The 24747-nt window shown below is 41.3% G+C and overlaps 1 protein-coding gene across 1 annotated transcript in view; it reads left to right on the top strand.

Moving 5' to 3' along the window:
• COL19A1 (collagen type XIX alpha 1 chain) overlaps nt 1–24747 on the top strand; it is a 351927-nt gene that overhangs the window by 223387 nt on the left and 103793 nt on the right. The window contains exon 13 of the mRNA XM_040262167.1: nt 3731–3784. Within this exon, the coding sequence (XP_040118101.1) occupies nt 3731–3784 (54 nt within the window). The remainder of the gene's footprint in view (nt 1–3730; nt 3785–24747) is intronic.

The raw sequence follows: 24747 nt of genomic DNA, 5'->3' as shown, positions 1-24747 counted from the left end.
TCTGATGTCTCCAGATCCTGGCCAACACTTATTTTCCATTTACCATTCTATTGTGTGTTGTGTGGTAGGAGTTTTCCATATGCTCTCTTTTTTAATTAACAAATGGGCTACTAAGTATAAGCACCAATTTTACAGCATGACATCTTGACACAATAAGCTTCCATAAGAGAAAAGACTGGGATTCCAATCCAAGTAGTCCTGAAATTGACAGGGAGGTTTTTATTCTTAAAGAGACATGGGATCACAGAACCAACCCAGCACTTCTGTTCTAAGCTCTTAGGATGAAGGGCTATATAAGATCACCTGAGTTTGAAATAGGAGATTGAGGCTTAGGACAGGAGTTCTCCAAGTGTAGTCTCCAGGCATTAACAGCAGCATTGCTGGGAACTTGTTATAAATGTGAATTCCCATCTACCAGGCCTCCTGAGGATTCAAGTAGGCCCCTGCGGAGGCTGATGTGTGATAAGTTTAGAACACCACTGGGTTTAAACCATTGGACAAACATGAAAACCACTGTCTAATAACCTTCACACTGTTGCCAAACAGGAAACTTACATGTTGAGCACTTTGAGGTGTACTGGGCCCCTGATATGGTAAATCTGCATTTTATGCTTCATACTCCAATCTTAAGAAAAGTATTGGATTAGTCCAATTGTAATTATGTTGAAACAGTATGTCCTCAACCATTTGGAGATTCAGCCAGACTCCAACTGGTCAGAGCTGCTCCTGAACAAAAGGCCACCTGTTACCAGATGTCCTGGTCAGTATGGCCATGCCCAGCTCAGCATTTATCTGTTTTTTGCTCAGATTTTCATCCCAATCCACATCCGAGTCTCCATTCTTGTCTCACTTTACAAGGGGTCTAGAGTGAGCCCTGTAATGAAGGGCCTGACATAAGACGGAAGTTGAAACAAATACACAAAAATGGTTCCTCCATCTTCATCAGGGGGGTACTCCTAGACCCAGCCCCAGAATATGGAATCTAAAAAAGCCAAACTCACAGAAGCAGAGACAGAATTTTGGCCACCAGAGGCTGAGGACGGGCAAAGTACACAAACTTCCAGCTAGAAGATGAGCATGTTTGGGGAAATTATAATGTACAGCATGGTGACCGTAGTTAACAATACTGTGTTTATATATGAAAGTTGCTGAGAGAGTAGATTTTAAATATTCTCAACACACACACACACACAAATGATAATTATGTACTGCAGTGGAAGTATTCACTAACTTTACTCATAATGTAGAAGTGGATGAAGTCATCAGTTTGTATACATGAAACGTGTACAGTAGTACATGTCAGGCATGTCACAGTAAAGCTGGAAAAGAAAATATTCAAGTCTGCTTTGGGATGTTATTAGAAATTCAAACATTTAAACTGCATATACGTGCTGGCTGAAGTTGCTGTGTATAATATGTTCTGATAACTTGACAGTCCTCAAAAACCAGGGTCCTTGGCCCCTGGTTGGGGAGCTGGGCCTCACAGCAGGAGGTGAGCAGTAGGTAAGCCAGCGGAGCTTCATCAGCCACTTGCTGTGGCTTCCCATTTCTCGCATTACTGCCTCAACTATCCTGCCCCCCATCCCCATCGGGGGAAAATTGACTTCCATGACACTGGTCTTTGGTGCCAGAAAGACTGGGGACCCCCACTCAAAAACAGTTTGCCTGCTTGTCCACTCTTAGCCAGGAGACGTAAAGAGAATCAACATTCCCCCATGCTCCTCCAGAGACACACTGCACACTCCGATAATTGCAAGGGTGACTTGAATGATGGTGTAAATCAGCAGCGATGAATTAGAATTCAAAAGCTTGCCCATACCATATGGAATCATGAATGCTTTTTCCTCCTCACCCTAAGCCATGCCGATGCTGTGTTACAATATCTGAGTGTTGGTTTATCTTCAACATGAACGCTGGGATAAAAGGTAGCCTCATTTTACCCCACTTCCTGCCCCAAGCAACGTGTATATCTCCTTAAGGAAAAGAGACTGCACCAGAAGCTGGTCCTGTGGATTTAACTCACCTCAACCTAAAAGAAGGAACTGATCACCTCCTTCCATGTCACTGATTTTGTTTCTTTGTGCTCTCAGTGCTTCCACTTTCTAAGTCAACTTCTTATCATGGATTAATCCTCAGGGGCTGATTGACTTGCGTATACTAAAAGATGCAATATATTGATTTTCAGAATGTGTAAACTGCAAGACTAGTAAAGTCTGTACATATGTATAACTTTTATTCAGTATACAGAATATTATATATTCATTCCAATCTTACAACCCCTAAAAAGAACTCCAGGGTTCAGAACTTTAAAACAGAAGATACATGAAAATACTACTAATTATATTTCTGGTTTTAATCAAATTATTTTAAAATCTGGTCTGTAGATGTTAACCAGGATTTTTTTTTTTTTTTCTGAAACCAGCTGCTCTCATTAGAGGCTTTGATAGTAGGAACCTAACTTGCACTCCTCATGCAATCACAGTGTCTTATGTGCTAACCTACCTTCCTTCCAAAGTTTGCTCTGGTGCTTCAGCTTATCTTGGATTTCTTAACCCCACTCCAAGCCTAGTTGAAGACCAAAGAAATCAGGAAACTTTGCCTGACGCTTTCATAGTAAGAAAATTAATCAGTGAAATTGGGCCTTTCTCACAATTTTGTGAGAGCTTGTACTCACAATTCTCCTCAAAAAGAGTTGAAAGATCACTAATACTTTTTCCTTTGAAATGGCAAGCCTTAATATATATTAACATACTACCAATATGGTAATAAAATTAAGTTATTAATAATAATGAAAGAGAATGATCATATTTAGAAACCAGACTTAGAAATGCTTCTCATTCAAAATGTACGCTTTCCATACCTAAGCTTGCTTCCTTCTATTAGAAAGGAAAAAAAATAAGAAAATAAATGTATAATAAATAAATGCTCTTCAAATGATATCAAATATACAGATACTTAGAACTGTCATTCTGACTCTTGCTATTGTAATTTAGCTAGTTGTAAACTTGGCGAGTTAATATTCACTTACAGCAATGAAGATTAATAAGCAAGGAGTGAACATTTTAGTTCACTTATAAAACAGCTTAACCATCCAAAGGGAAGAAAAGAGCTAGGTAACATGATTTACATAATGTATATAACTATAATATAGCTTTGTGAAGTACTTTTCAAACTTTTGTGAACATGAGAATTACCTGAAGTGTTTTGTTTTTTTTTTTTTTTTTAATGCAGATTCATGGATCCCTTTCCCAGAGATTCTAAACTAGTAATTCCAGGCTGGGGCCCAAAATATATATATTTTGAATACTTAATCTCACCCTCAGGAAATTCCTTTAAAATTGAAATTCAGATCACTCTCTGAAAATACCAATTTAAGGTGATAAATGCATTGATTTTTGCACCTGAACCCATTGAATTATCAGATAAAATGCTAATCTTATCCAACCTTTCAGATATTTTATATTACTTTGCTAGAGAGTCAAGGTAGACAGCCTTTAAAGGGCTGCTAATAAGAGTCACGATTTATTCATTCCTGGCACTATTGTTCTCATCTTGATTGTTAAGAATTGTCCCATAGCTTTTAGACTTCACTGACCTTTAAAGGTCATGTGGACTTGGGATTGTTTTTTAACTTTGAGTTAATTTCTACTGTCTTTGAACTTCCATTTCATACTGTCTCATCTTAAAATGGAATCACAGTATTTATTATCTGTTTCTCTTTGGTTTCCAGGGAAGACGAGGAAAACCAGGGCCTCCAGGAAAACCAGGACCTCCAGGACCACCTGTGAGTAGACAGTAGCATGTTTCATCAAAGCCTCTCTGTATGTCTGTGTGTTCATCTATGGGTCACTTAAATCCCCTGTAGATAATAATTTCCATCTCTCCACTGTTTAACATGGTTGTGTTCCCTATGCCTTTCACATCACAAACAAGAGGTCAGGGAGGCTGGACGCTGGCTGCCCTGGCTCCCACCCACCTCATTCCTGGACAAGTGTAAGTACACCTCCTGCACGGGTGACCCAAGCCAAGACCCACATCAGCGAATCCTGTGCTGGACCCACCTGAGCCCCATCTCCTCAGTGTCTTAACATCCAGCCTGGTGGCCAGATAGGTGTCTATGGAACTTGATACAGCTGCATTGCAATAAAATTTCACAGAATGTTCTTGCTAAAGATAGCCATAAAGATCTCGTAGCCAGTTATCTGATCTTGTCCTTTATCCCAAGCTTCTACAAGAAATACTCCATCTCTCGTGCTCCTGCTCACTCTCCAACTCCCTAGAGTCTGGTTTGTGTCCAAACTACTGCATTGCCCTGCATCCTCTGTGGTCCCCAGGGTGTCTGAGTCACAAGGTTCCTTGGGCACTTTTAAGGCTTCACTTTATTTCACTGCTGTATGGGCTTCCCTGATGCCTCAGCAGATTAAGAATCCACCTACAATGCAGGAGATACAAGGGATGCAAGTTCGATCCCTGAGTTAGGAAGATCCCCTGGAGGAGGAAATGGAAATCCATTCCAGTATTCTTGCCTGAAAATTCCCATGGACAGAGGAACCTGGCAGGTGACAGTCCCAGGAGTCGCAAAGAGTCGGACATAACTGAGCAACCAAACATACGACACGATGCACACATCGTAATTGACACTGTTGACTTGCCATCCTTGAAACTTCCTATTCGCTTGGTTCATTGATGCTGATATTTTTCTATCTTTGGATCCATCCTTTTGATCTCCTTTCTTAAAGCTGTTCCCTCTTCCCTTATTTCTGTGTTGTATGGTTTAAAGAATCCCAGTCTTCTCTTTCCACCCAGACATCCTCCTGAGTTCCAGACTCCTACACCCTACCACCTGCTCAGTATCTGTACTTGGAAGTCTCCTGCATGCTACAAACATTGTCTGTCCAACGCTAAACGCTAAAATGATCCTAGATATTTTCTGTCTCTCTCTATGTCCACATCCGAATAGTTTCTAAATCATGTGAATTCTATGTCCTAATAGCTCTCATTCTTTATGCCACTGCCTTATTTAGGCCCTTGTCAACTTGTGTCTGTTTCTGTAGCCTTCTCCCAGCTGGTCTCTTGGCCTCTACTTTCTACAAGTGGAGTCATATTTTAAATAACTCTGATTGTGTAGGTCTTTGGTGGAAAACTCTTTAATAATATCCCTTTCCTTCTAGATGGATTCCACATTTTCTACAGTCTGTTCTAACCCCTTCAGAGTTTGCCCTTTGCCTTTCTTTGTCTATCCTTCTCTGTGCCCTTCCTACTTTTGCAACTTATAGTGTCATCTTTCTTTACAATCTCAAAATGCCATGGGTTGTGAATGCTCTCCCTGAGGTCCAGGTGAGCTCCCCTACCTGTCGGGCTCCTTATGTAGCCTTTTCAGCTGTTTTCAGCACATGAGGGTCATCTTCCATGATCCTATGAGCTTAAACCTCCTGCATAGAGAGCGCATTGTTTTGTAACTCAACCCTTATTTTTCTTATCTTTCTAGCCACTGCCTGTAAATTTATTTTGAACCTTTCAGTTCAGTTCAGTCGCTCAGTCATGTCTGACTCTTTGAGACCCCATGAATTGCAGCACGCCAGGCCTCACTGTCCATCACCAACTCCTGGAGTTCACTCAGACTCATATCCATTGAGTCGGTGATGCCATCCAGCCATCTCATCCTCTGTCATCTCCTTCTCTTCCTGCCCCCAATCCTTCCCAGCATCAGTCTTTTCTAGTGAGTCAACTCTTCTCATGAGGTGGCCAAAGTATTGGAGTTTCAGTTTTAGCATCAGTCCTTCCAATGAACACCCAGGACTGATCTCCTTTAGAAGGGACTGGTTGGATCTCCTTGAAGTCCAAGGGACTCTCCAGAGTCTTCTCCAACACCACAGTACAAAAGCATCAATTCTTCGGCACTCAGCTTTCTTGACAGTCCAACTCTCACATCCAACATGACCAATGGAAAAACCATAGCCTTGACCAGACCGACCTTTGTTGACAAAGTAAAGTCTCTACTTTTTAATATGCTATCGAGGTTGGTCATACCTTTCCTTCCAAGGAGTAAGCGTCTTTTAATTTCATGGCTGCAATCACCATCTGCAGTGATTCTGGAGCCCAAAAAAATAAAGTTTGACACTGTTTCTACTGTTTCCCCATCCATTTCCTATGAAGTGATGGGACTGGATGCCATGATCTTCATTTTCTGAATGTTGAGCTTTAAGCCAACTTTTTCGCTCTCCTCTTTCACTTTCATCAAGAAGCTTTTTAGTTCCTCTTTCACTTTCATCAAGAAGCTTTTTAGTTCCTCTTCACTTTCTGCCATAAGGCTGGTGTCATCTGCATATCTGAGGTTACTGATATTTCTCCCGGCAATCTTGATTCCAGCTTGTGTTTCTTCCAGTCCAGCGTTTCTCATGATGTACTCTGCATAGAAGTTAAATAAGCAGGGTGACAATATACAGCCTTGACGTACTCCTTTTCCTATTTGGAACCAGTCTGTTGTTCCATGGCCAGTTCTAACTGTTGCTTCCTAACCTGCATACAGATTTCTCAAGAGGCAGGTTAGGTGGTCTGGTATTCCCATCTCTTTCAGAATTTTCCACAGTTTATTGTGATCCACATAGTCAAAGGCTTTGGCATAGTCAATAAAGCAGAAATAGATGTTTTTCTGGAACTCTCTTGCTTTTTCCATGATCCAGCAGATGTTGGCAATTTGATCTTTGGTTCCTCTTCCTCTGAACATCTGGAAGTTCACAGTTCATGTATTGCTGAAGCCTGGCTTGGAGAATTTTGAGCATTACTTTACTAGCATGTGAGATGAGTGCAATTGTGCAGTAGTTTGAGCATTCTTTGGCATTGCCTTCCTTTGGGATTGGAATGAAAACTGACATTTTCCAGTCCTGTGGCCACTGCTGAGTTTTCCAAATTTGCTGGCATATTGAGGCATAATTGTGTAATACAGTTTCTGGCATGTAGCATTTGACTATTAATTATTCAATGAATGAGTCAACAAATGAATGTACTTTGTAGATGAGAAAATGAAGATGGTGAATTGAGTCTCTTTTTAAAGACCAGAAGCCCCTGTACCACCACTAGAGGGCTCTAGACTAGACCTCTTAGGAGTCACCTAGGGTGTGGTCATGTGCCAAAAATGGACAAGATTGCCACTCTATCCTGGTTTCGTTTCATCCATTTAGCCATTCAAGTAAATTGTTCTTTTAGCAATGTACTCGTGTCAGTTGATATTGTTATGAAATAAGTGTGGTGGAGGAAGGGGGAGACATAAATTGGGCATCCTGGAATCCAGTCTTTAAAGGAATCAGCTTTGTTATTCCAAATTTTCTAACAAAAGAGGACACATTGTAGGATTTTCAGTAATTGTCTCCTGCTATAAACAAGAAAAGCTGGTACAAGCTAAGAGGCAAGATTAGACCATCACATAGTTTTCTAAATGTATGACACTGCTTTCAAGACAAGATAATTGTTGTCTCAAAGGAGGAATTTGAATGATGAAGGTCTTAATGACAAGCTTGCCAAATGTCTAGGAGAGAAGAGGATTATACCAAATCCTGGAATGAGTTCTCAGCTATAGATCAAATGACTTTACTGAAGAATTTAGAAGATTAAGGAATATGCAGCCATATGAAAGTTTATAATATTCAATTCCACAGGTTTTAGTTTATTGTCAGAGTGTTTGGGAGAGACAGGTAGTTATTTTATTTCAAGTGTTAGATTTAGAATATAAACTCAGCTATGGGTCTGATACACAGTGTTCATTAAATCCTGAGTACATGGGATTTAAAAGAAAAATGGTTTACTATCTTTTGTAATATAAGAAAATATCAATTTGTTAAACTGCAAAATAAGGGAGAAGAATCTATGCCCCCCAAAAGGTTTTTATTCACAGTTAGTTTTTGTTTTAAAAGTATTAGACTATACTATCAGCTCATTTTTGTTTAAGAATTGTGGTTCATGGAAACTCTTTGTCTTTTGTCTTGTTTTGTTTTAATTGGAGGATAATTGGTTTTTAATGTTGTGTTGGTTTCTGCCATACAATTCACAACATGAATTTAATTCTAGTATAACTCCTCTAGTTGATTAAAATATCTTTTCTCTAATACAAGTATTTTCAAAACTCTATCTTAGGGAGCATTTTTTATCAGCTTTTGAATTTTTAAAGTTATTTACATGGTTGGTTGAACGGATGTCATGCATGCCACCATACTGTAAAAATTCCCATGAAGCACCTGGTCATACTTGCAGGAATTAATTAAGAGTAGCATTGAAAATAGAGGTGAAATACCTAGCTCTCCATATTTTTCTATGCCATCTTCATGTTTAATTTTTCTAAACATAATGTACTTTAGCAATAGAACTTCTATTTCCCAGCTGGTTAGAAATGATCAGAGTTTTCCCAAATCAGTCCTTTCATGATCATAGTAACTAATATTTTCAGAAAATGAGCTTATAAAAAATTAAATTGTCCCTAATTCACATTGTTTAACAGTTTCACAAACTGTTAAACAATTATTTAAGGCCTACTCTGTGCCTAACACCCTGTTAAGAGCTGGATTTGCAAAAATGGATATGATACGGTCCTTGCCCTTCACGTATTTAGGTTTAACTCACAGAAAATTGGACTAGAGGAAAAAAACTTAGAAAAGATAATGCCAAGGTGGTTTCTTTCTGGAACTGACAACTGAGGCATAAAGGTTGAGCCTTAAAAACACGGAGGAACTCCTGCTCATCATGACAACGTGGGTAAACTTGGAAGATGTTATGCTGGGTGAAATAAGCCAGTAACCAAAACAAGGACTACCTTATCCCACTTTACGAGATTTCTGAAATGGTCAGACTTGTAGAAGCAGAGAATACAGTAGTGGCTACCAGGGCTGAGGGGTGGGGGTACTCGGGAGTTGTTATTCACTGAGTATAAAGTTTCAGTTTTGTGAGATGATTACTTTGCAGAGATCCATTATACAGCATGGTGCCTATAGCTAGTGATATAGTAATGTGTGTTTCAGTTCAGTTCAGTTCAGTTCAGTTCAGTCGCTCAGTCGTGTCCGACTCTTTGCAACCCCATGAATCGCAGCACGCCAGGCCTCCCTGTCAATCACCATCTCCCGGAGTTCACTCAGACTCATGTCCATCGAGTCAGTGATGCCATGCAGCCATCTCACCCTCGGTCATCCCCTTCTCCTCCTGCCCCCAATCCCTCCCAGCATCAGAGTCTTTTCCAATGAGTTAACTCTTCCCATGAGGTGGCCAAAGTACTGGAGTTTCAGCTTTAGCATCATTCCTTCCAAGGAAATCCCAGGGTTGATCTCCTTCAGAATGGACTGGTTGGATCTCCTTGAAGTCCAAGGGACTCTCAAGAGTCTTCTCCAACACCACAGTTCAAACGCATCAATTCTTCGGCACTGAGCCTTCTTCACAGTCCAACTCTCACATCCATACATGACCACAGGAAAAACCATAGCCTTGACTAGACGGACCTTAGTCGGCAAAGTAATGTCTCTGCTTTTGAATATACTATCTAGGTTGGTCATAACTTTTCTTCCAAGGAGTAAGTGTCTCTTAATTTCATGGCTGCAGTCACCATCTGCAGTGATTCTGGAGCCCAAAAAAATAAAGTCTGACACTGTTTCTACTGTTTCCCCATCTATTTCCCATGAAGTGATGAGACTGGATGCCATGATCTTCATTTTCTGATTGTTTAGCTTTAAGCCAACTTTTTCACTCTCCTCTTTCACTTTCATCAAGAAGCTTTTTAGCTCCTCTTCACTTTCTGCCATAAGGGTGGTGTCATCTGCATGTATGAGGTTATTGATATTTCTCCTGGCAATCTTGATTCCAGCTTGTGTTTCTTCCAGTCCAGCGTTTCTCATGATGTACTCTGCATAGAAGTTAAATAAGCAGGGTGACAGTATACAGCCTTGACGTACTCCTTTTCCTATTTGGAACCAGTCTGTTGTTCCATGGCCAGTTCTAACTGTTGCTTCCTAACCTGCATACAGATTTCTCAAGAGGCAGGTTAGGTGGTCTGGTATTCCCATCTCTTTCAGAATTTTCCACAGTTTATTGTGATCCACATAGTCAAAGGCTTTGGCACAGTCAATAGAGCAGAAATAGATGTTTTTCTGGAACTCTGTTGCTTTTTCCTTGATCCAGCAGATGTTGGCAATTTGATCTCTGGTTCCTCTGCCTTTTCTAAAACCAGCTTGAACATCAAGGAGTTCACGGTTCACATATTGCTGAAGCCTGGCTTGGAGAATTTTGAGCATTACTTTACTAGCATGTGAGATGAGTGCAATTGTGCAGTAGTTTGAGCATTCTTTGGCATTGCCTTTCTTTGGGATTGGAATGAAAACGGACCTTTTCTAGTCCTGTGGCCACTGCTGAGTTTTCCAAATTTGCTGCCATATTGAGTGCAGCACTTCAACAGCATCATCTTTCAGGATTTGAAACAGCTCAACTGGAATGCCATCACCTCCACTAGCTTTGTTCGTAGTGATGCTTTCTAAGGCCCACTTGACTTCACATTCCAAGATGTCTGGCTCTAGATTAGTGATCACATCATCATGATTATCTGGGTCATGAAGATCTTTTTTGTACAGGTCTTCCATGTATTCTTGCCACCTCTTCTTAATATCTTCTGCTTCTATTAGGTCCACACCATTTCTGTCCTTTATCGAGCCCATCTTTGCAGGAAATGTTCCCTTGGTATCTCTAATTTTCTTGAAGAGATCTCTAGTCTTTCCCATTCTGTTGTTTTCCTCTATTTCTTTGCATTGATCGCTGAAGAAGGCTTTCTTATCTCTTCTTGCTATTCTTTGGAACTCTGCATTCAGATATTTATATCTTTCCTTTTCTCCTTTGCTTTTTGCCTCTCCTTTTCACAGCTATTTGTAAGGCCTCTCCAGACAGCCATTTTGCTTTTTTTGCATTTCTTTTCCATGGGGATGGTCTTGATCCCTGTCTCCTGTACAATGTCACGAACCTCATTCCATAGTTCATCAGGCACTCTATCTATCAGATCTAGACCCTTAAATCTATTTCTCACTTCCACTGTATTATCATAAGAGATTTGATTTAGGTCATACCTGAATGGTCTAGCGGTTTTCCCTACTTTCTTCAATTTAAGTCTGAATTTGGCAATAAGGAGGTCATGATCTGAGCCACAGGCAGCTCCCAGTGTTGTTTTCGTTGACTATATAGAGCTTCTCCATCTATGGCTACAAAGAATATAATCAATCTGATTTTGGTGTTGACCATCTGGTGATGTCCATGTGTAGAGTCTTCTCTTGTGTTGTTGGAAGAGGGTGTTTGCTATGACCAGTGCATTTTCTTGGCAAAACTCTATTAGTCTTTGCCCTGCTTCATTCCGCATTCCAAGGCCAAATTTGCCTGTTACTCCTGGTGTTTCTTGACTTCCTACTTTTGCATTCCAGTCTCCTATAATGAAAAGGACATGCTTTTTGGGTCTTAGTTCTAAATGATCTTGTAGGTCTTCATAAAACCGTTCAACTTCAGTTTCTTCAGCATTACTGGTTGGGGCATAGACTCGGATAACTGTGATATTGAATGGTTTGCCTTGGAGACGAACAGAGATCATTCTGTCGTTTTTGAGATTGCATCCAAGTACTGCATTTCGGACTCTTTTGTTGACCATGATGGCTACTCCATTTCTTCTGAGGGATTCCTGCCCGCAGTAGTAGATATAATGGTCATCTAAGTTAAATTCACCCATTCCAGTCCATTTTAGTTCACTGATTCCTAGAATGTCGACATTCACTCTTGCCATCTCTTGTTTGACCACTTCCAATTTGCCTTGATTCATGGACCTGATGTTCCAGGTTTCTATGCAATATTGCTCTTTACAGCATCGGACCTTGCTTCTATCACCAGTCACATCCACAACTGGGTATTGTTTTTGCTTTGGCTCCATCCCTTCATTCTTTCTGGAGTTATTTCTCCACTGATCTCCAGTAGCATATTGGGCACCTACTGACCTGGGGAGTTCCTCTTTTGGTATCCTATCATTTTGCCTTTTCCTACTGTTCATGGGGTTCTCAAGGCAAGAATACTGAAGTGGCTTGCCATTCCCTTCTCCAGTGGACCACATTCTGTCAGGCCTCTCCACCGTGACCCGCCCGTCTTGGGTTGCACCGCAGGCATGGCTTGGTTTCACTGAGTTAGACAAGGCTGTGGTCCTAGTGTGATTAGATTGACTAGTTTTCTGTGAGTATGGTTTCAGTGTATCTGCCCTCTGATGCCCTCTTGCAACACTTACCATCTTACTTGGGTTTCTCTTACCTTGGCGTGGGGTATCTCTTCACGGCTGCTCCAGCAAAGCAGAGCCGCTGCTCCTTACCTTGGACAAGGGGTATCTCCTTACCGCCACTGTTCCTGACCTTCAACATAGGATAGCTCCTCTAGGCCCTCTTTATTTTCTCATAATTCTGGAAGCTGGGAAGTCAAAGAATAAGATTCTAGTATTGTCAGGCTTTTGGTGAGGGCCCTCCTCCTGGCTTGCAGATGGCTGCCTTCTCACTGTACTCTCACAGAAATGTGCATTTCAAAACTTGTTAAGAAGGCAGATTTCACATGAAATGTTTTTACCACATTCACATGCGTGCACATACAAGGGACAGAAGGAAACCTTGCAAGGTGCTGAGTATATCAGTTACCTTGGTTGCAGGGATTGGATCACAGGTGTTTGCATCTCTCCAAATTCAACACATTGTACACATGAAATATGTGCAAGTCTTTGTATATCAGTTATGCTCCCCAGATGGTGTCAGTGGTAAAGAATCCGCCTGCCAGTGCGGGAGAGGCGAAAGATGCAGGTTCAGTCCTTGGATTGGGAAGTTTCCCTGGAGTATGAGGTGGCAACCACTCCAGTATCCATGTCTGGAAAACTCCATAGACAGAGGAGCCTGGCAGGCTACAGTCCACTGGGCCACAAAGAGTCAGACACAACTGAGTACCCGAATACACACACAGCAGATGCCTCTACAAAGCTGTTTCTATTAATATTAAAATTGGGGAGATTCATCCAGTAAAGCAAATAGAAGGGAAGGGGAGAGCAAGCTGGGTGCTGCTGACAGAGGGAAGTAGCCTTAACAGAAGCACAGGTGCTGATCCCCAGGGAGCCAGGCAGCTGTGGCCCCAACACTGACAGGTCGGGTCTAGCCTGAGAAGTGTCCAGGCAGACCTGCTGTGAGTTCCGCTAGTCCCAGGAAACCAGGAAGAGTCTGTGGGAGCTCTGAGTGGAGAGTCACAGGCACAGGTTTATTGATAGGTGACTCCAGTGGGAAAGTGGTTGGATTATTGAGAGAGTGAGATCCTCTGCAGCTCTCAAAGGACTTACTGTTTAAAAGGCCAGCAGAGAATTTTTTATCTCTGTCAGTGTGTGCCATACAGTCATTTGTATTTTATTGCCACTTACATATAACTTCTTCAGGGGATGTTCCCAACCCAGGGATCAAACCCAAGTCTCCCGCATTGCAGGCAATTTCCTTACCAGCTGAGCCACAAGGGAAGCCCAAGAATACTGGAGTGGGTAGCCTATCCCTTCTCCAGGAGATCTTCCAACCCAGGAATTGAACTGGGGTCTCCTGCATTGCAGGTGGATTCTTTACCAGCTACGCTATCAGGGAAGCCCTTGTGTCTCAGCTGGTAAAGAATCTGCCTGCAATGCAGGAGATCTGGGTTTGATCTCTGGGTTGGGAAGATCCCCTGGAAAAGGGAAAGGCGACCCACCCCAGTATTCTGGCCTGGAGAATTCCATGGACTGTATTCCACGGAGTCGCAAAGAGTGGGGCACAACTGAGCGACTTTCACTTTCACATTACCTGTGGGCATTTTTAGATCAAAATGTTTTTCATTTGTCTTTTTCCACGTTATACTGTATGTGGTTTGAGCCTTATTTCACAGCAGGAAGGAAGGTAACAAGAGGAAGGGAAGGTTCATAGAGCCAAGATCCTTCTGACTGAGCCTGGGAGATGGCATCTGACTGACCCTGCTGGCTGCCGTGAGATTCCTAACGTGCATGTTACAGTGTCTTACGACAATGTGAAATAGAAAAACTAGTAACTCTCTCTCTTATCAAACAATAATCAAATAATATGCAGTGTCCCTCAAATGAGTGAATAGTGTAGTATACAATTTTAGCACATGTGTTTGAGCAATTAGCTTTCAGAAAAGTTAGGGGAAATTCTTTTATTGATTTATTCTGATCAGTGTGAATGTCTGAAAAGAACCAAGGAATAGGAGTTTTCAGAAGGCATGGACCCTTGGATAACAGCATACTTTGCTCAGTTTCTTCAAGAAAATGTTTTTCCCTCCAAGGCTTTAAGAGATGTTCCCGAACTCTTCCCTAAATCAGAGATAGTGTTGTTATTCAGGGGAGTGTCAAAGAAGATTTTAGAAAATTAAAGAAAGAAATCTTGAATGGCCTGAAGCATCTCATATAATTAAAACGTTTTAACCAACCATTCTATTTTTGATTCTTTGTTCTGAGGCCAAATTTGTGTTTTTTCACTTTCTTAAGAAACTTATCTTTATACAAAAAATAATTTCCCACCACTTTGTGTGTGTGGAAGGACAATCTTTTTCACCGTAAGAAAGTACATTTCCTAGAGGAAAAAATTCTAATAAAGGAATATTTACTAAAAGTAGATTTTTTTGAACTAATGTTATTAGATTTTCTTTCATCAAAAAAAGATTATTGTTTCATCAAAGTCATGTGTATTACTCCATGGTAGCTTTCCATACTTAATAGCTTTTTTTTTTTCTCTTTGAGGAAGCTTTAGTTGAAGTTTACATGCATGTAATCTGCATATAATAAAATTATTCTCAATTGGAATGCTGGTAATTGAGGAGCAACTGACTCAATTTTAGAGTTGGCGACAACCTTTTATGATGAGTATACCTTTTATAAAATGTTGGTCCAGTTTCCTGTTAGTAAGCAAAGCTGATCTTTCCTATACAAAGGAAAGCTCCCAAATTCCCTCAAGTGACTTCTCTCATCTTAGTCTGAATGAATATTCTTCATTGGAGGGAAACCAGTATGCCGTGATGTCTTGGGTTGGGGTGTGTGTGTGTGTGTTAGTTGCTTAGTCGTGTCCGACTCTTTGCAACCCCATAGACTGTCGCCCACTCCATCCATGGGATTCTCCAGGCAAGAACACTGGAGTGGGTTGCCATATCCTTCTCCACTAAGATTATGATTGAAAGCAGGTTTTCAGAGAGGAAGCACGAGACCCTCAAACATCTGCCTGGGGAAGGAAAGAGCAGAAACCCGAGGAAACAGTTCTAAAGACGGAGCAGGATGAGTCAGGACAGACAGTCAGAGCACTGGCTCTGTGTGCGGTGCTTCACTGCCAGTGTCTTATCCTCATAGCTCTTGTGAGAGCATAAATGATGCTCGTTTTACAGTGGGGTAAAGGAGGCTTAGAGGCATCAAGTGACTTGACTGGGACGGCTCAAGTGTAAGTGGTGGTTTAGTCACTAAGTCATGTCCGACTCTTTTGCGACCCCGTCCTGTAACCCACCAGGCATATCTGTCCATGGGATCTCCCAGGCAAGAATACTGGGGTGGGCTGCCATTTCCTTCTCCAGGAGATCTTCCCCAAGTATAAGTAGGTGTTGAAATCCAGGAATGGATCCCTAAACCTACCTTTATTCTGCTAGATCCCAGGTGTGAAGCTTCTGCATTGCAGCTAGACTAGGGTCAGCCTTACTTAAGCAAACCCAGAACAGGACTTGATGTTCCCACGTGAAAGCCCAGCACTGCGGTGCCTTGGGATTGAGTAGATGTTCCGGAACATTTCATCGGACGTTTCCAGGTCTCTGCTTCCTTTTCCCTAAACTTGAAATGAGAACCTGCTTCATATGTCTCCCACAGTTGCTGCAAGAGCCACCTGCCATGTATGTGAAAGAACTTTCTGGAAATGTAAATATCTAAGTATACCCTAAATACACTCATATTATTTTGAACTTTTCTGTTCAAAATCCAGTTAACCCAAACTGAAATGTCTGTCAGTGAACTGCTCAAGCGCAAGACTGCATGTTCTGTAAATGAGTATGTAATAGCCTGTCTGGGTGTATAAACCTGCTCCTGAAGACACACACAAGTTACTCCCATCAGGCGATGCTATCAGCACATCGACAGGATGTCTTCTTCTCCCCTGGTTTATTTCGTGGGACTGATGTCCTCATGGACTTGCTCATCTGTGGCGAGCTGCTGAATTTTATTAGATGTCATGTTCTCTAAGTCTTGGCCATCTTCACTTACTCTCCCCCCCCCCCAAAAAAAAAAAAATTTCTTTGTCTTTCATGCCTTCCAGTCGTCTGAGCAGCATAAAGAATGGAAAATAGTGGCCTTGTGTTAGGATGAGGCTTGGAGAGTCTCAGGACGTAAAATGCCTTAGTTTATTTCCAAGTACTCTGGGTTTTTGTTCCTTTAGAAGTAAGAGCAGAGGCGCTGGCAATGAGGCGGAGCAGAGCATTTAACTAATGAGCCATTAAAAGCCGTACATCTGAGCCCACCCTTCTGACATTTGCCTCACTTCTCATTCATCATCACTGTAAACATGTTTATTAAAAACTGCAATAATTTGAAAATGTGTTATTATTCCTCTCGGTTGCAAGCAGAGCTCTTGATTTCTTTTCTTTTCTTTTTTTTCTGGTATTGTCTTTGTGCATTGTTTCATTGTTGCGGTAAGAGAAGTGAGCTGTGGGCTCACATGTGTCACATTTCAGCACAGCGATTTATTTGAAAAGAGAAATTCACCTAATTTGTAACATGGAGCAGCAGCTCCCTCTACTGTTTCCACTGGAAGAGCTCTAGGAACAGAATGTTGAGCCAATGTCTGGAAACTGTTCAGTGTATAAGGCTTAATTATAAAGCTGCACAATTTTCAAACTTTATTTTCAGGATTTTGTTACACCTTATGCTTATCCTATATTTTAAATACAAATACCAGTTCATACAAATACAAATTCCCAGGTGGCGCTAGTGGTAAAGAACCTGCCTGCCAATGCCAGAGACATGAGAGACTCAGGTTCTATTCCTGGGTCAGGAAGAGCCCCTGGAGGAGGGCATGGCAACCCACTCCAGTTTTCTTGCCTGGAGAATCCCATGGACAGAGGAGCCTGGCACACCACAGTCCATAGGGTCGCAAAGAGTTGGGTATGGCTGAAGTCACTGAGCACGCATGCACCAGTTCATCAACAGTCATTTTCAATGTCAACTTGATGCCCTCTTGAAGTGAAAGCCCCTAGCTCATGGATCTCTAAAATGCTGACCTACTGTAACATACTTATAAAACTCCAGCATGAGTTTTGCGGGAGCTGACTCCAGTGGAATTTATGCTTTTTTCTAAAGCAACGATATGATTTAAAACATATACAACCATGTTGTTTTTATTTTCATTTTAACTTCAGTGTAGAACTTTTTTCACCTTTAGGGTATGGGTCCTAGCTCAGTCCTGAAGGTTAATGGTCACACAGCACTTGGTGTTGTTCAGTCGCTCAGTCATGTCCGACTCTTTGCTACCACGGACTGCAGCACTCCCAGCCTCCCTGTCCTTCACTATCTCCCGGAGTTTACTCAAACTCATGTCCATTTAGTTGGTGCTGCCAGCCAACCACCTCAACCTCTGCCATCCCCTTCTGCTCCTGCCTTCAGTCTTTTCCAGCATCAGGGTCTTTTCCAATGAGTCAGCTCTTTGCATCATGTGGTCACAAGATTGGAGCTTCAGATTCAGCATCAGTGCTTCTAATGAATATTCAGGATTGATTTCCTGTAGGATTGACTGGTTTGATATCCTTGCAGTCCAAGGAACTCTCAAGAGTATTGTCTAACACCACAGTTTGAAAACATCTACTCTTTGGCGCTCAGCCTTCTTTATGGTCCAACTCTCACATCCATATATGACTACTGGAAAAACCATAGCTTTAACTGTACGGACCTTTGTTTACAAAGTAACGTCTCTGTGTAATATGCTGTCTAGGTTTGTCATAGCTATTCTTCCAAGGAGCAAGTGTCTTTTAATTTCATGGCTGTAGTCACCACCTCCTGTACAATGTTCCCGTGGTGGATTCATGTCAATGTATGGCAAAACCAATACAATATTGTAAAGTAATTAGCCTCCAATTAAAATAAATAAATTTATATTAAAAATAATAACAAAATACAAAAGAACTAAAAGATTAAAAAAAAAAAAAAACTCTGTCCAAGGTTCTTCAGGCACTCTATTAGATCCAATCTTACACCCGTGGTGGATTCATGTCAATGTATGGCAAAACCAATACAGAATTGTAAAGTAAAATAAAATAAATAAATAAAAATAAAAACAAATTGAAGCCTTAAAAAAATAAATAAACATGGTTAAAGGAGTAAATTTAGGGTGTGAAACTGAATTCATTTATCCAAAAATATTTATTGATCATCTACCAATGTGTTAATCACTATTACAAACCTTGAGGACACACTGTTTTAAAAACAAAAATGTAGCAACAAACAAACCCAAGGCCTCTATGTAACTTACATCTAGCACGTGGGTGGGATGGGGGATGATTAAGAGACAATTCCATAGGTAGACAAAGCAATGTCAGCTTAATATGCGGTGCTGCGGGAAATAAACAGGGTAATGTGCAAGTGGTTTGGAAGGAAGAGGCGTTGCTCTAGTTAAGGTGGTCCAGGTGGCATCTCTGAGCAGCTAGGTGACCTTACTTGAGAAGGAGCCAGCCATCTGTGGCCCAGATCAAGAATCTTCCAACTGGGAAGACCAGGATGTGCAGAGGGCGTGAGGTGGCAAAGAGGCTGCCAGCTTCAATAAGCAGAAAGGAGCTGGCAGAAGAATGGTGTCAGAGGGCACTTTGGAGTTGAGTGGCTTAGCCTTATGAGGGAGGTGCTGAGAGGTGGGCAATCAGTTGATAAGGAAGATAATCAACAAGTCACACCTCCCTCTTCTAGGTCTTTGTATGTGTTTTTATCTTAGGGGATTAGATTTTTATTTTGATGTGATGCAATTATCCCTACTGATAACACAAAAGGCATCATCATTGTAGCGCATCATTTCCAGTCTTTGCATGGACAAGGGATAGATTTGTCTGCTGAGAAAATAAGGAAACGGACAAAGCTTTGAGAGTAGCCCACTTCATTTCTGCCCAGCCTAAATCCAGGAGACACCATGTCTCCAAGATGGAGACTCTCTTTGCAGATAAGTCATTCTTCCCTCTTCCCCACACCTAGACCTAAGGCTTCCTTCCTGATAGGCTCCAGGTTCGGAGCGATGAGCACTATAACTATGAAAGTACGTGCTCTGGAAACCATGAAACCAGTGCCTTCCTGCATCTGTGCCCTGTTATTTATCAGTCTCCCCACCTTTTCTGTCTTCACGTCCAACCTTATTTCCTATACACTGAGGACTCAAGGTGCAAAGTTAATGTCTCAGCCAATAGCAAGGTCCCCCTCTGTAAGAAATCAGTACCCAAAACATACTTTGGACCGCTGAATGAAGTGGATGACAAAAGTGTCCAATTAAAACATTTCACTTCTTATTCAAACACTCTGTGTGTGACTATGGGCATTTTGAGATCCATCATGTCTCAACAGGAATCCAGTTCTTGATCTTAACATTCATCTACAAACCTTGAGCTAACCAGGGTTTTCCATTTTCCAGTTTTCGTTTCAGCAAAGAACCTTAGTCTCTTTGTCCTGTTAAACAACTAAAGGCCACGTACTGTAATGATAGTATCTTCAGAGGAAATGAACCTAACCACTTATCTATGTCATTGGGAATAGTAATTTTATTCTTAATAAAAATAAGATGACTTCCTCGGATTTAAAAATAAAGACCTATAAAATGAAGACATGGTCATTTAATCATTTTTATTGCCACTTGTCCCCAGCAGGGTCACGGTCCCAGACAAGACAGCTGTTGCCAACATTGCTAAAATTCCACTGTTACCTTGTACGGCCAGAGTCCGTAGACATGCATGTGAGGCAGCTGGGGTCTCAGGTTGAGAATGCGAAAACTAGCACGTGGGTCACATATCCTAATTACTTCTTTTTCTCCCCATGAACAGCATTAGTGAGACAGTATTAGCCATTTCTAACTGCCTGAGGGTTTTTTGTTTTTTTTTTTTTACTAATTATAAATACACTTAGGAAGAAAAGGATTTTATGTTCTTATAGCCAGGTCATGTTATTGAAACCAGCTATTAAGACTTCTGAGTGACATGCGTTGTGTATAGCAATGATGGGACAGAATGTTTGAAATCCTTGCTATATGGTTACCAAACTTGTTATTAGTTGGCTCAGTGCATGGATTAAATACTGTTTCTTTGTGGTAGGTAAACAGTAAGGATTTAATAAATCTGATTGGCCTTTGAGAAATATTCAGAAAGGGAGGCTTGTTTCCTAAAGATCTTATAATTTGTGTTTGATGATATAGTTTCTAAAAGTATCTCCATACAGTATTTAATTTCACTGCTGTATAACTCTATGAAACAGGCAAGAAAAGATTATCTCCATTTTAACAATAAGGAAAGTCTGCACTTTGGGAAGTAAGGGGCTTAGCTAAATCCATTTAGTTGGTTTTCTCTGCACAGCAACTACAACCTGCTAAGAAATTATTTCCATCAAAGGAGAGAAAAAAAGAAGTTACATGAGTAGAGAAGCAGCAAGTTTTCAGCATTACCCAGGGGACCTGTAACATGGGAAGAAGTTCTACAGAAAAGAAGACTTGAAGGGGCTTCGTTTATATCTGTAGTTTCATTAAAAAGTAAAAAGATCTTTAGATCTTGCTTTAGCAAATATGGCAGGTGGTATGAGTCAATAACATTGGATTGTGGATTCATGGGATTTACCATATTATATTCTGTACATGTTAGCATGCTTGAAATATTCCAGATCTCTTTGACAAAACAGGAAATGCATCCAGTGGGACAGACTGAGGTTAGTACCACTAATTTCTTCTTCAGTGGCCTAGAGTGGCAGCATCTTCTCTTTTGCCCGAAATCCTTTGTAGAATGGGGCCAAGTGTTTCAAAAATGAAATCTTTAAGTATTTTTTTTCTAGAACTTCCCTTCATGTATTGTTTGTAACCACGCAGTTCAATTGAGCCAAAAAATGTCATTTGCAGATTTAGCATCGGTACAACCTACAGATCAGAAAGAAACCTTGATGCCACACATTTGAGCTGAAAGTGGAAGCTACAATCACCCCCAAAATAAAACCTCACTTTGCTTTGTCCAGGATGTCCACAACCATTTGAGTTTGGCACATACCCTTGGTCTCCAGCAGCTTGGTAGTTCCCAAGCCAGTGTCATCTACCTGGCGATGGTTAAGTCTCAGCAGTCTGCCTTGGAAATCACAGTTTTCTCTGCATAGGAAGCATCGTCATCCCAGCAACACTTTTAAAAAATGTTTAATTTTGTTTCAGAATATAGCTGATTAACAGTGTTGTGTTAGTTTCACGTGTACAGCAATATGATTCAGTTATACGTATACATGTATCAATTCTTTTTTTTTTTTTTTCCTATTCTTTTTCAAAGTCTTTTCCCATTTAGGTTTTTGCATAACATTGAGCATGGACTTAGGGAACAAATTTAGGGTTATGGGGAGAAGAGTTGGGGGAGGGATAATTAGGGAGTTTGGGATTGACGTGCACTAGCCTTTTTAAAGAGAGTGAATATGACCAGTTATAGCAAATGGAAACTCAAAGCTTTGATAGGTGCAGGCTCCTTGGAATTGAGAGGCACCCTGGGAGATTCCTGAGGTCAGAGCAGGGAATAGTGGAGGCACCGCTGTCCCCCACGTATGGTTTCTGTTGATGGTGAACACTGAGGGATGTATCACTGGATGCAGATCGTGTTTCACGATGTCCATTCTTACTAGTTCTCATGCCCCTGTTTTTCTCATCACCTTGTGCGGGGTCAGTGATGTTGTTTCTGTGGGGAGGCAAGCCACTCTCCAGACCCCTGCTGCTTCTTAGATTACAGGAAGCTGACAAATAATATTTTTGCTTTTGCAGAACACACTGGAGGAGAGATGAGTAAGACACATTTTATGGATGGATAAGCAGAATCACAGCATTAGGGAAGGAATCATTTTTTTTTTTCTAACTATCACTGCATAGAAATCAGCCAACAATTTCCCAACAATGCACTCTATCAGGAAGGCAGTGGGCTTTCTACCGTTTAGATGGATTTGTTTCATGGTATCAGGGAAAATAAACTCCTTTAAAAATGATCTTTTTTTCTCCCTTGGAAAGTAAAGCGTTAAAACCTCCCTAGCTTCACAGCATAATTTAGAAAATCTGCTTTTATGAAATGGGTTAATTACACCCATTGAATGTATTCACTGTCACAGCCTCATCCTCCCACTCCTGTTCCAGAATGACAAGTAAAACCAGGGACTGTGCAATTTTGAAAAACAATCAGGTCACATATTGAGTATTTTGCTTATTCATACAACCATAAACTGCCTCTGCTTGAGTTCCCTCAATTACACAGCTCAGTGTGCAGGCCAGAGAGACGAGCCCAGCTCAAGTGAGCACTCCTGGAATACACAGAGGGATGGGTTTGAAAAATGTCCAAAGCAGCAGATGTGAAAAATTCTCATTCAAGATCCAGAAGCTGCCTTTACTGCAATCCCTCACCTGTTAATCCCGCTGCTTCTGAACTTCTGAACCAGGGCTGCTGGCAATAACTTAGATAGACACTTAGGAGCTGTTGATCTTTCTAAGTATAATGCAGGTATATGCTACTTGAGCTGGCGGCGGGGGGTGGGGGACGGCAGGGACATGGCTGAGGCAAGAGAAGATCACTGCTTCTCAACATTCCAGAGTTTCACCCAGAATAAGCATTGGCTGCTGACTTCTAACAAAGCTGCTCTCACCTTCTTGTAGGGGGAGCCCCCAGAAGACGCCCTTGACAAATGCTTGAACCAGTGTGTTGCCTCATCACTTGAATCCTTCCAATTCCCACATGCTGATACACAAATCTCTCTTCCATAAAAACACAATAGCAGGATTGTAGTCTTACTTGAAGGGTATTTCATCTTCTTACTAAGTGTGACTTCTTTCCCATGACTATTCTCCACTGCAATTTCATGCTCATAGGAATGGTCAGCCAATCAAAATTGTCCCTAAGCAGTCTTATCTCTTGGTTCGGTAGTCTTTTCCCACCAGCTCTGACTGTTTTCAGGGTTTTCTTCTACCATCTCATACATGCCAAGATTCCACCCCACGTTTGGTGTCATTCGATGTTTAAAAGTGACTTAAGATGCTGACCAAGATTGCCAGCTTCTTTCCTTTTTCTTCTCAGAAATCTGCCTCTCCTTATCCCCCTCTAATCTAAGCTCTCCTTGATTTTAACATTCCTTGTATCTGCCTGTGGTTTCTCTCTTATCCCTACCTTCCTCCCATTCTGCTCACTTTCCTCTCCATCTCTTCTGGTCATTCACATCTTTACACCACGCCCCACAGTTCCCTGTGCTTGGTGCTTGTAGAGTCTGTCTCTCATGAACAAATCTGTGATCTCTTACGCTTGAATGCCCTACTTGATATTTTTAACCAGCTTTAAGGAGATTGTTGTGTTTTTTTTTTTTTTTTTCCTGTCATCCCTCCTCTCACTGTGAGGCTGATAGAGGAGTTAAAATATCAAAACTGACCCGCGTAGGGTCAGGCCAACTTGGGTTGAAATCTAGCTCTTGTTTATTAGTTGTATGACCTTGGGTTAAGCTAGTTAACTTTTTCATTATAAGAAAAATAAGGTTAATCTCTACTTCATTGGATTGTTGTGAGAGTAAAATGCCATAGCATATATACCTGCCACATGGTTATTACTTTCTGAGGATATCTATTGTTATTTATGACTATTATTGTCATTATCCCATTTTGTCATTCTCTGCCATCTGCTCATTATTATTTACTTTCTTTCCCAGATTTAATCCAGGACCTCCCAATTCTAAAGCAAAACTGTTGATGCTTTGCCAGCTTCTTTGATTATAGTTCTCATGTAGATTTTCTTCTGAGTCCCACCTCTGACAGTCCAAGTTTGTCTTAAGACTTAACTCCATTTCTCAGAACCTCATGCCAGAAGGTGAGCCCCAAGGCTGGGGGCTGAAAAGCTGCAGTCTTCAGGATCTGCCCCACAACCTGCCCCGCTTTCTGTGCCCTCTCCTCCCGTGCACCGCCCCCACCGGCCCCACCGGCCCCACCGTCTCCACCGTCCCACCTCCACGCACCAGCCTTCACTCCTCCTTTTGTGTCCCATCCAGCTTGCTCTCAGGAAGTATTTCCTGAGTGATCCATAAGAACATATTCAACAACAATAGTAGAACAACTCTTAGACTTGGTTCTACCTCTTGTTTGTTGTGTGATTTGGGGGTAAACCTCTGTTTTTTCATGTCAGATGGAAAATATCCATCTCAGTTTTTATGAGAATCAAATACGGTGACATGTTTTGTAGTCACATGACCCTACCATCTAAGAACATTTAAGTGAAAACTTATTTAGAGTCATCCTGAGCTGTGTGAATATGAAACATCTTCCAAGAACATTCATTTTTGAGTCCATGAAGAAACCCAACACTGAATAAACCAATCTTTCCTTATGGAGTTTTAGGCATAAACCAGAAGGTGGATGAGACATTTTCAGAATTAAGAGCCCCTTCCCAGGAACCTTACATTTCACCAAATATGTACTATCTGACCCACATTCTCATTTTAATCCTATGAAGGAG

Source organism: Oryx dammah, unplaced genomic scaffold (assembly GCF_014754425.2).
Source record: "Oryx dammah isolate SB20612 unplaced genomic scaffold, SCBI_Odam_1.1 HiC_scaffold_19, whole genome shotgun sequence".
Taxonomy (NCBI): Eukaryota; Metazoa; Chordata; class Mammalia; order Artiodactyla; family Bovidae; genus Oryx; species Oryx dammah.
Note: the sequence above shows the minus strand (reverse complement) of the source record. Positions and strands in the feature narration are given on the sequence as shown.